The sequence below is a fragment of the Clupea harengus genome, unplaced genomic scaffold (assembly GCF_900700415.2).
Source record: "Clupea harengus unplaced genomic scaffold, Ch_v2.0.2, whole genome shotgun sequence".
Taxonomy (NCBI): Eukaryota; Metazoa; Chordata; class Actinopteri; order Clupeiformes; family Clupeidae; genus Clupea; species Clupea harengus.
Window position 1 is genome coordinate 22,112 of NW_024879632.1, and position 15,389 is coordinate 37,500.

General features: G+C 45.3%; 1 protein-coding gene across 1 annotated transcript in view; it reads left to right on the top strand.

Annotated features, from left to right (window-relative positions):
* Window positions 1-10,024: 10,024 nt before the first annotated feature.
* The window catches only part of LOC122129334 (potassium voltage-gated channel subfamily H member 7-like), a gene marked incomplete at its 3' end in the record, with an annotated part of 94,857 nt that continues 89,492 nt past the window's right edge, over window positions 10,025-15,389 (top strand). Inside the window, exons 1-2 of the mRNA XM_042704327.1 lie at window positions 10,025-10,617; window positions 11,561-11,791. Of these exons, the coding sequence (XP_042560261.1) occupies window positions 10,542-10,617; window positions 11,561-11,791 (307 nt within the window). The remainder of the gene's footprint in view (window positions 10,618-11,560; window positions 11,792-15,389) is intronic.

The window sequence follows — 15,389 nt, forward strand, 5'->3', positions numbered from 1 at the left end:
GTCATACTGTGGCACAAATTGTTTGTATGTTCGGCAATGACAATGTCACTTTACAGTCAATTTACTGAACTGTGTTTCACTGTATTTGCACTCTTGGCAACAACCATTTCTATACTTTTGTAAGCCACAATACAATGTTGCCACAATACAATGTAGTACTGTAGTTTCAATAAAGTAATTTACAATATATACGATAGAATTCTGATTACTGTATATTTACAGTATTAACAGCCTATTGCACTATTTTTACAGAATCAACACTGGAGAATGTTCACTGCAGAACATATTTGACCTTTTCACTGTATATTGAAACCTGTCATTTTGACTTCTTACAGTATATACATGTAATGTGGAAAAATGACTGCAATAAATATTTTTGTGTCAGAATCTTTGCCATTTTGTACACAGTAGAACAAATGTAAATCAATGGTGTTGACAGGTCCTTGTTTAGAATATCTTTTATAGTATTTAGCAATACAAAAAAATCTGAACTAGAATATTTTACTGTATACCAATTTTCAGATTTCAAATACTTTCTGACAGTATTTTCCCTAGCTAAGAGTGCTCAGTACAAAACCCAAATTGTAGTATGTTGTCAGTGGTAAAATAGTCAATACTGTGAGGGTCTTGCACAAAAGTTGAAGTGATGGTTTCAGAGGTTGATATTGATAGCTGATAGCTGATAGTTGATAGCTGATATTGACAAATATGTAGTTTGAATGTTGTTATCCATTGTTAAATAAATGAGAAAACATACATTTTCAATTGAGCACAAATTGTAGGTTTTGATGGAAATGTTTGGTTTTGATGTGTGATAAGTTTTGAGAAGGTGGTGTCATTCTGCAAACATCATATAGTGTTTTGGTAATTGCATTTTCTGTTAAGGGCTGTGTGTGAGCTGTTTTGAAAAAGTAAACAGTGAATGGAAAAATGTGCCAAAGCAATCAAGAAAACCTGTAATCTAATGCTCACACCTTCTTTGCACAGCAAGAGTCTTCTCTGGCGAATGGGTTACAGTTTTTCTCGATTGCTTTGGCACATTTTTCCATTCACTCTTTACTTTTTCAAAACAGCTCACAGATGAAAACAAATCCCAGCGGGGGTGCTTGATTAAGATGTAAAAAAAAAAAAAATAGTTTGGCTGACAGGTTTCCATGAGACATAGAAAATCCAGTTTGTGGTCCGTAATGAAGTCATTGACCAGAGGAGCTTCGTTGGTAGGTGGCTGAATATTGTATTATCCAAACTTCAAGCGGTTAGAGTGCGTGTGTACATTATGACCACTAGAGGTCAGTTTCCGCCACTTTATCTGATACTAACATTGAGTATATGTGACTACACACATATTTTAGGATAATTAAGACCTTTGTCAGGTTTTTTAATGGCACACACGACACACTGGAACACACACGTGCATATATGGAGGCGACACAGGACACACACACACACGCAGGTAGGCCTGAGGTCGCGGTGAATTTATTTTCTGCTTTTTCCCATCCTGGACCGTCCTTCCTCAAGGACCCCCCAGGAGCAGTGGGCAGCTTTGCAGCGCCCGGGGACCAAGTGAAGTGAACTGTCCATCTTTGGTCAGGGACATGAGTTCTGTTATTTCACATGTTTTTACTGTTGGGGTTCTTAGTGGAGGAAACCCCTTGTGAACACGGGGAGAACATGCAAACTCCACACAGAAAGGCCCGAGAGATAGCCCACCTGAGCACTGTGCACTCTGGGGAGGACCAGAGCCAACAGCGCCCCATGGGGGAATCGAAACCATGACCTTCTTGCTGTGAGGCAGCAGTGCAAGCAGTGCAAGCAACTGAGCCACCGTGCCACCTAAGGATACTACGTCTCGTATGTATATAGTGACAGCAATGAAGATGCTGTGAAGGTACTGGTGATGAATAAATATTACTGACATATTACTGACATTTTTCAAAAAAAGTTCGACATTTGCAGAGGGTGAAATGTGAACAGCCAACAGAAGGCTAACTTTTACAATAGCACAATACTTCAAGCCTATTTATATGTATGGACTTTACTGTCGTGCTCTAGTGATTGCCATGGAAGGCTAACTACTGGTATAGAACATCTTTAAATATGACAGTGAAGGCCTACTTATTCCCTCGTTTTGATAGTAGTAGCATGGGCGGACATTTAATTTCACAATAAACAGAAAAAATTCCCAAGAGCTATTCCTGAGTGGGACACAAAAGATGCCGTCAAAAGTGCTGTGCACTTGTATGTGCAGAGGAAACCCTTATCTATATATCCCACTGTTATCTATACTAGATAATTGATTGGTAAATAAGGGTTAGCATTTCCAAATGTTTTAAATATATATTGAAGTAATTATATATGTGTCACTGGACTAATCTCTGAGTCTTCTTCAGTAGCTTCACAAGAACATAAAGCTGAAAATAAGTACAATTCTGAAGGCAGCAGAAATGAACAGCCTAATGCGAAAAAAAATGTTTTTATTGTAGTGTTTCACAACTGTGCCACTGAATATAGAGCAACTTAAGTTTAAACGTAATTATTTAAGTCAAACTTGGAGACGCGGCTGCCCCGTGCATGAGGAGACGCGGCTGGCACATACAATATGGAATCCACGTTGACGCACAAGATTCACCCTCGAGGTAACGGAGGGAGCAAGATGCAATCTGGTTACAAATGTAAATGTGGATTATTCCACTGAGTGGTAGAAGTAAAGGAAGTTGTTGACACATCCGCTGTTTTAGGTGAATATTTGCAAAGTAACTACTGTGCAAAAGACACTCGTACACGTAATGGTGCGTTCGTGAGCAACTGGGAAAGTTCCGATCTCCGAGTAGGAGAATGCAGCTGCACGCCTTGTCAAACTCGGAACATCCCACGAGGAAAGTGGGAGTTTTTTAAGAGCTCCGAGTAGTACGTTTGACGTCACTCGTCACACTTTTTGGTGCGTGGAGCAAGTACATTTTTAATCTTTCACCACAAACGCTGCCATGTCGAGTGACGTCAAACCTACTTTTCGGCGCTCTCAAAAATCTCCCACTTACCTAGTGGGATGCTCCGAGTTTGACAGGCGTTCAGCTGTATTCTCCCACTCGGAGGTCGAAACATTCCCACTTCCCAGTTTCTCATGAACTCAACATTAGCAGTTTACTTTTGTGTAACTAACGTAATGTTAACCTTCTGGCTAGCTACCCTACTTAAAGTTACTTAACTGGCAATACTATTGCCTGTTTGTTGTAATTATGTGAACGCTCTCAACTTGGAAGTGGGACGTTGCCAATTCCCAGCTGTCTAAACGTACGATAAGGTGTGTGGGGATGAGATCGTCAATAGCAGGCAGTGGACCAAAACACTGTAAAACAGACGAAATCTTTCGAAATTTAAAAACGAATTGTTTTGCATTTACACTTTGCACAAGTGCTTTCAGTATTGTCATATTACTTGAAATTGCATAGTTAGGTTTACAATGATATAATCGAAGCCGACACTCCTCAGGAAGGAGGGGTCCTGTCGCTCCCCCCCGGATTTCCGCTTTTGAGTAGGTGGCTACTTCGCGGAGTGAACCACATAATCAACTAGGCTACGGTAACACACTTGTCACCAAATTCAATAAAAGGTTTAGTCTCTTATTAAATACATGCCAGTAGAACCACAAGACCAATGAAATAAGCACAGAGAACACATAGGACAATCTGTCACTAAAACCTTGTGTGACCTCTCTTATCTATCTATCTATCTATCTATATAGCACCCATCCATCCGTCGGCGATGAGAGATAATGTGCAGACAGAAGGAAAGGAACACAGGTGAGGGGCTGGCTACAGCATTTAGCACCTTCTCCTGGCTCATCCTTAGCAAGCGCTACATCCAGAAATATTACATATCGTCCAACTAGAATTATTCACAGTTATCTAATTAGTTATAGTAGGAATCTGAGGGGGGGGGGGGACATACAAACAGGTACTTTAAAAAGGGATGTCAGAGAGTGTTGTACGAGACAGAGAGGAGAGGAGAGGAGGAGAGAGATAAATCAGCTAAGGGCTGGGTTGGTCTCCATGGTTACAGTGGATCAGTGTGGCTAGAGCATAGATGCAGGAAAGGGAGTGTGTGTGAGTGTGTGTATTTGAGATAAAGATGACAGACTGTAATATCACACACACACACACACACACACACACACACACACACACACACACATTAACAACTAAAAATAATGTCACTGCTTGTTCACCACACTCTTGAGCTGTCAGTGCTACCAAGACCCGTGTGTCCTAGACCAGCAGTGTAGACAGTGTGTGGGGCAAAGCAATTTGTGCTGCTCTCTTACAAAGCAATGTCTACCAACACATGAAGTACATTCTGGTATTCGTATCTTACAACTTGTATGTGTGTGTGCGTGAAGGGGGGTTAATCGTTGTGTGTGTGTGAGAGTGAGTGACTCTTTGTGTGTGTTATGACATGTGCATGTGTCATACTAGTTCCTCACAACACGTGTGTTTGTGTGTGTGTGTATGACAGAGTTCACTTGCCTTGACAGATCTATAAATACTCTGTACTCCCTGTTTCATAGTTATTCTGTGATCGTTAACAGGCATGCTCTGCTCTGTGAGCGGCTCGCTGTCCTGGCTAATCTCCTCGCTGTTCATTAGAAAGAGCTGCTGCAGACTTCCCAGCAACATATTACACATTAAATCCGTGTTGCTATGGTCACCAGCTCATTAAACTCCTTTATTGTGCTTTGAGGTTTATAATTAGTCACTGAATGTTTAGGACTTTGTTTGCACAAGAATTCCATCAATTCATTGAGATGTTTAAGAGCACATTATAGCTGTCTTTGTGAGATGTTAGCAATAGATTTTGGTGTGTGTGCAGGTCTCATACATATCCCACAGAGGACAGAACTTTCTAGTACAGAACTTTTTAGAGCCCTGTCAGAGAAAATGGATGGACTTGAACATACGATGATTTCATACATCTTAGATAAAACTGCTAAAGATGACAAAACTAATATACCAGCATAAAACATTCTGTCACTTTCTCCCATCTGTGCCCCAGCCCATATGCTGGAGATAGAGAGATTGACTACCAGAATGAGAGAGGGAGGGGGGCACATAGAGGGAGTGAGTGAGAGCGACGGAGAGAGAGAGATGGGGGGGGGGGGGGATAGGTGCACATGGAGTGAGTGAGAGAGAGAGGGAGATAGGTGCACATGATGTGAGAGAGAGAGAGAGAGAGAGAGAGAGAGAGGGGCACAGAGAGAGAGAGAGAGAAACAGAGAGGGGCACATGGAGTGAGTGAGAGAGAGAGGGAGATAGGTGCACATGATGTGAGAGAGAGAGAGAGAGAGAGAGAGAGAGAGAGGGGCACAGAGAGAGAGAGAGAGAGAAACAGAGAGGGGCACATGGAGTGAGGGTAGAGAGGAATGAAGGGGGGCATATAGAGTGAAAGAGAGAGGGGGGCAAATACAGGGAGAGGGACTTCCATTATTTAATAGAGCACAAAGGTACATGGGGCGGGGTGGATTATGATGATTTCTCTGTAATGGATATGAGCCGTCTGCCTCTCCTTCATAACAGAGGTGCATCTCACCAGGGGTAAAGCCATAATAACACAGCTCTCTATTTCTCTCTTTTCCCTCTCTCCCTCCCTCTCTCTCTTTTCCCTCTCTCATTCTCTATCTCTCTTTTCCCTCTCTCCCTCCCTCTCTCATTCTCTATCTCTCTCTTTTCCTTCTCTCCCTCCCTCTCTCAGCTCTGTCTCTCATTCTCTATCTCTCCCTTTTCCCTCTCTCCCTCCCTCTCTTCCTCTCTCTGATCTGTGTGTCTCTCTGTCTCTCTCATCTCTCTCTCTCTCTCTCTCTCTCTCTCTCTCTCTCTCTCTCTCTCTCTCAGCTCAGCTAGACTCAGGGAGCCCATCTCCAGGCCGGTTCTGAGCTCGGAGTTGTCGGCTGATGGCTTTCCCAGTAAAGGGCCGCTCTCTCTGGACGCGGCTCAATCCCACTCCTGCAGGGGGAGTAGGAGTAGGAGTAGGGTGGGGGGAGCCGATCTGACGGGAGGCTCATTCTGCTCAGCAGTCTTCTGTTCCTGGACCCATCTAAAAAAAAAAAAACGTCTGAATGCGTCTGAAAATGAGAATGTTTGTAATGTGTGTGTGTATTCTCTGATGTTTCTGTCACAAAAACACGGTATGCTGTATTCTATTATGTTCTAGAAGAATCTATTCTGTGTTCTGTGTTCCCCTCTATTCCATTGATTGTGTTCTATTCTACTCCATACTTGCAGTCTTATTAAGACGCTATGTTAGTAGAGTTAGCATGTGAGCTAAGTGTTGATGGTTCATGGTGTTATGATTGCACTGTGAGGGGCGTGTCGAGACTGCAGGTCTCAGAGCTAATGCTACACTGTATCTTATTCATCTGGACATGCTAAGAAGGGGCAGGAGTCAGTTCACCAGGAGTGTAGTCTCAAGAAACCACATGTATATGAACGTGTATATTAATGTCTGGAGACGACCAGTCTCGACCAGTCAATGGGTTATTATCAAGGACTGCACCTTTAATGGGTGGATGTCCAGCGACTGAGCAGACAGACGGGGCAGAAAAAGAAAGAAAAACATGCTTTAGGGAGGAGAGATGGAAAGACAGTGGGAGAGACGGAGAGACGAGATTGATGGAAATGATGTTTACGTGAATGATGGATCTTAACAGTGGGAGCAGATTCAATCAGGATGAAATGGGAAGTAGCTGTGTGACAGACCACGAAATGTGATGGGGGGGGGGGGGGGGGGCAGGACTGCATAGCCACAGTTTAGTCAGAATCAAAGAGAGAGAGAAAAGGAGGGAGAGGAAGATCAAAAAGAGACCCAAAGCTAGAGAGAGAGAACCAGACATGGGAAATGAGAGCGGGAGAGAGACACAGAGATAAAATGAGAGACACTGAAAATGAGATGGACAGAGAGCAGTGTGATAAGAGAGATAGAAGAGAGGCAGAGAGAGAGAGGGGGGGGAAATAGATAAAGGGAGACAGAGATAAAACCGTTGGTTGAGACAGAGGGAAGGAATGAGAGCCAGATGGGTGGAGAGCGAACAGAGAGGGAGGTCCCTCAGGTCAGCTTTCATTTCACCTAACAAAATGAGGATGCCCCAGCCTGCCCTCCACCGCTCCCTCCCATCCCGTCCTGCCTCCGAGGAGATGGGGTGTGTGTGGGGGGGGGGGTCAGACGCTCCCACCGGACACGAGATGCATGGGAGACGGATGGGAAGAGACCACATGAGACTGTGTCCTAGGGAGTAGTGAGCAATGAGGGGTGAAATGGGAAAGCACCTGCCCTCATCTGTAGCACCATTAGACCAGGCCAGGGTACCCCAGACCACAACCACACACGCACACACACGCACGCACACACACGCACACACACGCACACACACACACACACACACACACACACACACACACACACACACACACACACACACACACACACACACACACACACACACACACACACACACACACACACACACCATTAGAGCAGGCCAGGGTACCCCAGACCACAACCACCTGCCCTCATCTGCAGCACCATTAGACCAGGCCAGGGTACCCCAGACCACAGCATTCCCACCAGAGAGAAGGGGTGTCTCACGGAGAGGAAGACAGCGAGATGGAGAGAGTGAGAGATGACGAGAGAGATAAAAGGAGACTTTTGACCTTTGAAAAGCAAACTTTAATTAACCATGTAGAAAGTCAGATAAAATGGTGGCACTGTAGTCTGTAGCAAACTACCCCTAGCCAGAGAAGATGTTGCAGAGGAGAGATAGAGAGCGATGGAGAGATAAAGAGAGACTTTAATTAACCATGTAAAACTCAGATAAAGGGGTTATTAAAAGAAAAAAATAATTCTATTTTTAAAAGCCTGTCACATCATTAAGTTATAATAACCATGTTAAACCGTAATGCACTACACCCTTGAGCAGACAGAGAACATCAACATCTTGTCCATCAGGTTTGTGTTTGTGTGTTTTTTAGATAAAGCTTTGAATTTGAGAGAAAGAGTCACAGCAAGAAAAGATCATGAGAAACTAAAAACAAGGGGTGACATGAGAGAGAGAGGGGGACAGAGGGAGGAGAGAGATATGGAGAGATAATGAGAGAGATATATAGAGATAATGAAAGAGAGTGAGACAGAGAGGGAGAGATACTGAAAGAGATAGAGAGGGAGATGGAGAGATGATGAGAGAGACAGTGAGAGGTAGATGGAGAGATTTTAAAAGAGATAGGGAGTGAGAGAGAGATGAAGAGATTTTGAAAGAGATAGGGAGGGAGAAATGATTAAGGAGATAAAGATGGAGAGATAATGAGAGAGAGAGAGGAGAGGTGAGGGTGTGGACCAGAGAATGAGTGAACGGCAGGACATGTCCACTGCCCTCTCTCTAACCACTTTTTCCCTCTGTGTTGAGTGACAGCGTGAGTGAGTCCCTGAACGTGTCAGACTGGAGAGCGTGCTGTTCGTACTCCTTCACTGACTCTGGCCAACCCCCTCCCTCCAGTCTTGACCTCTGAACCCAAGCTTTGGACCTGAGACACAGTCCGTAACACTTACTCTCTCCAAGATGCTGCTGCTGTTTCAGAGTGAGAGATGGGGGAGGTGAAGAAATTAGCCTGATGTATGCAAAACCACAATCACAGACAAGAGCGCGCGCACACACACACATACACACATGCACTCAACAACAGAGGATTAAAATGAGATTAGTTCAGGGAGGTGAAACTGTCTGTGCAGTTCCTAATCTCAAGAAAGAGATATTTCCATGATCTGACGGTGAAGACTACTAACTAATTCAGTTTGTAAACAAATAAACAAATACCCCCTTGTGTACCATAAATACTTCTCTCTGTCTCATTGGTTTGTTCCTACCTAATTCTTGGCTTAGGATATGCAACAGCTCGAGCTCGTCCTCGTCCGCATGCCTGAGAAGTGAAGTCATGGCCTTTGCCCCAGTCTGACCCGCTTCGAGATCAGCCTAGCCTTGTGCTTGAAATATTGCTTCCCACCATGACAGTACACTGTTCCGTGAGAAAGGGAGAACGGCCTTTTGTTGTTCTAAATGTAAGGCCGTGAATGAAGGGACATGGCTCAGCGGCACGATCAATAAATAAGCGTGTCTTATTACAGCGCGGTAACGCTATAGCACTGACGTTCAATTGTTAAAAGGGCTTCAACGGCGGGGTTGTGTGGGATTTGCAATACTCTCCGACTGCCCGAATTTCAGTGGTTTAGGGGTGTGTGCTGGGGGTGGGGGTTCTCTGAGGAACAGATGGGTACTCATCTCGTGCCGCATAGGGACAGATGTTAAAAGACTGAGTTTGTGTGTGTGTGAGAGTGAGAGAGAGTGTGTGTCTCTCTGTGTGTGTGTGTGTGTGTGTGTGTGTGTGTGTGTGAGAGAGAGAGAGAGAGAGAGAGAGAGAGAGAGAGAGAGCATGCCTGTGAGTGTTTAGACGTGGAAAGTCTGAGAGATATTCTGCACATATGTGCGTCTCTCAAATGCATAGCCTATGAAGCAGTTCCCTTCGAGGCAAACACGTTGATAAAAAAATGATTATGGCCCATCTGCACTCCTTGTAGTTTACCATTATCATCCTAAGGGGTTCGGGTATAAAAAAAACACACACAGAAGATGTGACTCACAAGTTACAAGACTGACAGCACATGGCATCATTGCTTCAGGACCATGGACAGAGCCTTTGTCTTTTTGTTGCAGACTGTTCCTGGAAGCGCCTTGTAATATCAGGTTTAACGATGTAGACTAGGCTTAAAATTTAAAAAATTAAAAAGAGATAAAAATAAAACATATGACCCGAACTTGAAGTAAATATCCTACTTTCAATACAAATTAAACTAATTGTAGAGAAACAAAGACGTCGAGGACTGAAGAAGTCTTCATAGAACGCAAAAAAACAGGCATACAACGCGTGATCTCCGTGTCTCTATTTTTCCTCTCTCTCTCTCTCTCCTTTGCTTGTACACACACACACACACACCGTGTTTGTGGCCACAACCATTTCTCTCCTGCCTCTACATCGAACATCGCGCGAGGTGTCACGCTATAGTTGTAGCAGAGTGCGCGAGCTGAGTCTTTGCTGGGGTTAACGCCAGTCTTCCCCCCTGGCAGTTCGCGGCACACTCCGTCAGTCTTCCATTCTCTCTAACGGCAGAGCATTGCTTGCGCCGAAACCGCGGAGGTCACGAGCTGTCTTATTTTGTCATGCTCCGCGAATTGCACCCTCTAAGCGCACCAATTCGCTGCCAGATTCTCGACGGTGGAGGAGGCTACCAAAACCGCACGATGTGCCCTCGTCAAACGGAAGAAGTTAAAATAGTGGCGGCGTATTGAAACAAAAGTGTACAGTCGAGCAAAGGGAGAAAAAAAGCAAGAGTGGATCTGCAAAGATGATCTGTGACGGACGGACTGAGAGGCGTTAAGTGTGAGCGGTCCAACTTCACCTGCTTGGTTCTGAGTTCGGTTCGCATCCGGACCACCTTCTGTAACCATGCCGGTGCGAAGGGGACACGTTGCGCCACAGAACACCTTCCTTGGAACCATCATCCGAAAATTCGAGGGGCTAAGTAAGTCTCTTGTGAGGGCAACTGTGTCTCTCCAGTAGATACAAGATGTCTTTAGTGTAAACTTGTTGACAGATTTTTGTAATCACTTTGCAGTCTGAAACAAAATCCGAACTGAAAAAAAAAACCACTATTGCGTTCATTGAGTTATGCCTTTCCCTTTTCCATGAAAAAACGTGGAGCACGCTTTTCAACAAAGCACGTATGACGTGCTGTGTCACAACGATGACAAATATGGAGCATGATTTAATCAGAAACGTTTATAGTGGTAGGCTATATACAGTGAATGTGAGGATGCTTATATAAAAATGTAATATTTTTGTTGTTGTTGCGGTTCCTCCTTAACCTAGTAGAGAGAACCTTAACAGTCATGTAGTTAAGACTGGAGAAATAATGTACCTGCTCCCCCGTGTAAGCGTCACAAAGTCTGTATGACTTATTAAGTTGATTTCGGATTCGTTTCCTTTTTGATGGTTGCGCTACGTCATGAGTTGCACATATTCGTAGAACTTCCAAGTAACATTTCATAACTCATAGTTAAATCGAGTCTCTGTATAGTTTAAATTTAGTCTATTTTGAATTTTGAATAGGCTAATTCATTTTAAATCGCCCCCTTGTGCGTGTAGAGGTCATTCCGATATTCTCTGTCACCGTCCAATGAATGTTTTGACAATTAACATACTCGACAGACAAACGGCAGCACACAGTCAGTCCGAGACTATTTTACTTTTTTGATGGGATTTCTTGACGTTTACTTATTACTTCATGTTCATTTTACTCTGTTTCTGTGTAACATCCCTCTAGAAAGTATAACCTCCAGATTTGCTGCTGTGACACGCACACTGTGCTTCACGTGTGTTCTTGCCTTGTATGTGCTTGACTTTTGCATGACTCAGATCTCACCATCTTTCTCTCTCTTTCTTTTTCTCTCTCTCTTCACACGCAGACAAGAAGTTCGTTATAGCCAACGCACGGGTTCAAAACTGCGCTATCATCTACTGCAATGATTTGTTTTGCGAGATGACAGGCTTCTCGCGGCCGGACGTGATGCAGAAGGCCTGCACCTGTGACTTCCTCTACGGGGAGCTCACCAAACGCCACGCTATCGCGCAGGTGGCACAGGCCCTGCTGGGTTCTGAGGAACGCAAGGTTGAGATCACCTACTACCGCAAGGATGGTGAGTCATACAGGCCTATGCATGTGTGTGTGTGTGTGTGTGTGTGTGTGTGTGTGTGTGTGTGTGTGTGAGTTTAGCCTGGACAAGACGAAGATGCTCATCAGATCTGTCCAACCAGGTGGAAGTGTACTTGCACACACTTTCACACACACACACACACACACACACACACTGGCCGGTAGTGGGACTGTATTTAGCACTGCAGCAATGTTGTGAAGGGCAGCTGGTATTATTATTCTTTATCCGGTGCAGGGTGACTAGAGATGTGTCATTGACCTGCAGGAGAGATGCTCCATGGCATGACTGTCACTGCGGTGACGAACACACACGCTCACCACAGTGCTGGGTCTGAGGGCAGAGGAGTGACTGAGTGGCCTGGCCCTTGCTACAGATCAGTGCAGTGTCACAGGCAGATGGACACAGGATCCGTGGGCAACATGAAACACAAGACAGTGTGACACACACACACGAGAAACAAATACACACAAACACACACACGATCTCTCTCTCGCACACGTAAACACACATTCATGTATACATACAGAGAGACGAAGTGACAAGTGCACACACTCATACCCCCGCGCACACACACACACACACACACACACACGCACGCATGAACACCAAAACACACACCCTCACACATACACACACAATCATGCATGCACACAGACACACACACACAATATACACACACACACACACTCACACATACACACACACCCATGCATGCACCCAGACACACACACACAATATACACGCACACACTCACCCATACACACACACTCATGAATGCACACACTCACACACACAAATCATCTCCCCCTGCCCAGCCGTTTGGACTAATCCTTTTATTTTGTCACTGGGGTAGCCGAGTGCTATGGCCACAGACTCCACTGTACTGTGTGTGTGTGTGTGTGTGTGTGTGTATGTGTGTGTGTGTGTGTGTGTGTGTCTGTTTGTGTGTGTGTGTGTGTGTGTGTGTGTGTGTGTGTGTGTGTGTGTGTGTACTCGGGAGGCATAGTACATGCCCAGCATTTGTATTTAGCTTTTCTATGGTTATTGTTGTTGTTGTTTTTGGGAATGTGCAAGGAAAACAGACATACATCCCACTCAGCTGAGTGTGCCTGAGGCAGTGTCTGTGAGAGTCCCAAAGCGTTTCTCAGTCGTAAGAGTGACAGATCCGTCAGTGTCCTGCCCTGAGCCACCGTCAGAGACAGAGAGAGACAGAGAGACTATTATCCTTGAGTTGAATGAGAGACCGTGGACCGGGGCTGGATGGACGTCTTGTCTCCAATTTGTCAGACATATGTTGACGGGGCTCATCAAGAGAGAGAAATAGAGAGACGGGGAAGAGAGAGAGAGAAAGAAAGAGAGAGATAGAGAGAGAGAAAAAGAGAGTCGAGGGAAGAGAGAGAAAAAAAGAGGAAATCCCACATTCCAGAATGGAAGGCAGAGAGTGTCCCTAAATGGAGACAAATGAGGTTGCCACGGCGATATGACAGCGTTTATTGTCATGGGTGAGCTGCAGCGCTGTGTGTCGGAGTGAAAGTTTAAACAGCCAGTATCAGGTAGCAGCTTCTACATGTCTCGTGCCCAAAGGGGCAGAGTGGCTGTGTGTGTGTGTGTGTGTGTGTGTGTGTGTGTGTGTGTGTGTGTGTGTGTGTGTGTGTGTGTGTACTGAGGGGTGGGAGTGCAGTGACCTCTAACAGTGATATTTGTGAGAGGGGAGAGATGAACCAAAGGACAGGCTATCTTACATAAGAGAGAAACAGAGAGATAGAGGGAGATAGAGGGAGAAAGAGGGAGGAAGAGAGAGATAGAGGGAGAAAGAGAGAGATAGAGGGAGAAAGAGAGTAATCTAGGCTCGGAGAGAGGTAGAGTAGCCCGAGGCTTTAATAAGGTCTAAAGCAGACCAGGGATCGCGCCAGCACAAGTCAACTCTCTCTCTCTCTTTCTCTCTCTCATCCCCTTCTTTCTCTCAATCCCTCTCGCTCTCTGTCAATTCAGTTCAATTCATTTCAAGTCAAGAGGCTTTGTTGGCATGACTGTAGCATATTTAATATTGCCAAAACATAAGGAATCTCATAGACATGGAGTCTCATAGATTTCTCTCTTTCTCTCATCCTTTGATCACGGTCAGTATTAACCACACACAGCCTCCCACCTGCCCTCTCTACCTCCCTCCCTCCCTCCCTCCATCTCTCTCTCTCCCGCTCCCTCTCTACCTCCCTCCCTCCCTCCATCTCTCTCTCTCTCTCACCCTCCCTCTCGTTCTCCCTCTCCTCCCCTGGAGAGAAGGCTGATCCCCTTCAATTAAAGCCAAGGCATCCGAGCATGCCACCTGACTCTCAGAGCTGTCGCCCAGATGGAGAAGAGGCCAAGGGTGATGGGGAGGGTGAGGGAGATGCGTGTCACAGGACACACACACACACACACACACACACACACACACACAAACACACACACACAAACACACACACACACACACACACACACACACAAAACACACAAACACACACACACACACACACAAACACACACACACACACACACACACACACACACACAGAATGGTCACTTCATCAGATGCAGGTGCAGTGTGTTTCTGGATACACATAGAATTCCTGCCTTGGCTTTCTTTCATTCTTTCATTCTTCTTTCTTTCATTCTCTCTCTCTCTCTCTCTCTCTCTCTCTCTCTCTCTGTTTCTCTCCTTCTGTTTTGTAACCTTGTCCTCATTACCCTGCTGCTGACTAGTGTGGATGCTCGATGTCCTCCTCCACTGTTGATTCGTTTTCTAGGTAGAAGGGTGTGTATTTGTGTGTGTGTGTGTGTGCGCGCATATGCATATGTACGTGTCCATGTCTTTGTCTGTGTGTGTGTGTGTGTGCACGCATGTGCATATGTGCGTCTTCATGTCTTTGTGGTGTGTGTGTGTGTCTGTGTGCACGCATGTGCATATGTGTGTGTGTTCATGACTTTGTGTGTTTGTGTGTATGTGTACACTGGATGTTTGACCTGACATTACCCCACCTGGTGTTTGCCTACAGCAGTCCGAGGCGTCTTGCACAGCGCTTTGTTTGGAAGGCGGAGGGCAGGAGAGATAGAGCGTGCGCGCTCGCGCGTGTGTGTGTGTGTGTGTGTGTGTGTGTGTGTGTGTGTGTGTGTGTGTGTGTGTGTGTGTGTGTTTGGAAGGTGGAGGAGAGGAGAGATAGAGCGGGGGGAAAAGATCAATGTGTGAATGAGGGAATATGGACAGGAGTGACAGGGGAAGGTGTGCAAATAGCAAATGTGAGAGAGACTCATGCTGGTACAAGGCTATGAATCTGATCAGAAACAGAACCTGCAAATGACATCAGCAGATAGATTGATGGAGAAAGAGAGAGAGAGAATGAGAGAGAAAGAGAGATGGATTGAGGGCGAGTGGGACTACTAAGATAGTGAGTGTCTGTTTTTGATTCATGCCAATAATTGCCAGGCTAAAAGAGAGAGAGAGAGGGAGAGGATGAGAGAGACAGAGAGAGAGAGCAGAAAGAGAGGGATAGAGAGAGAAAAGAAGAGGAGAGGAAGTAGGACCACTTAACAACGCTTAGTT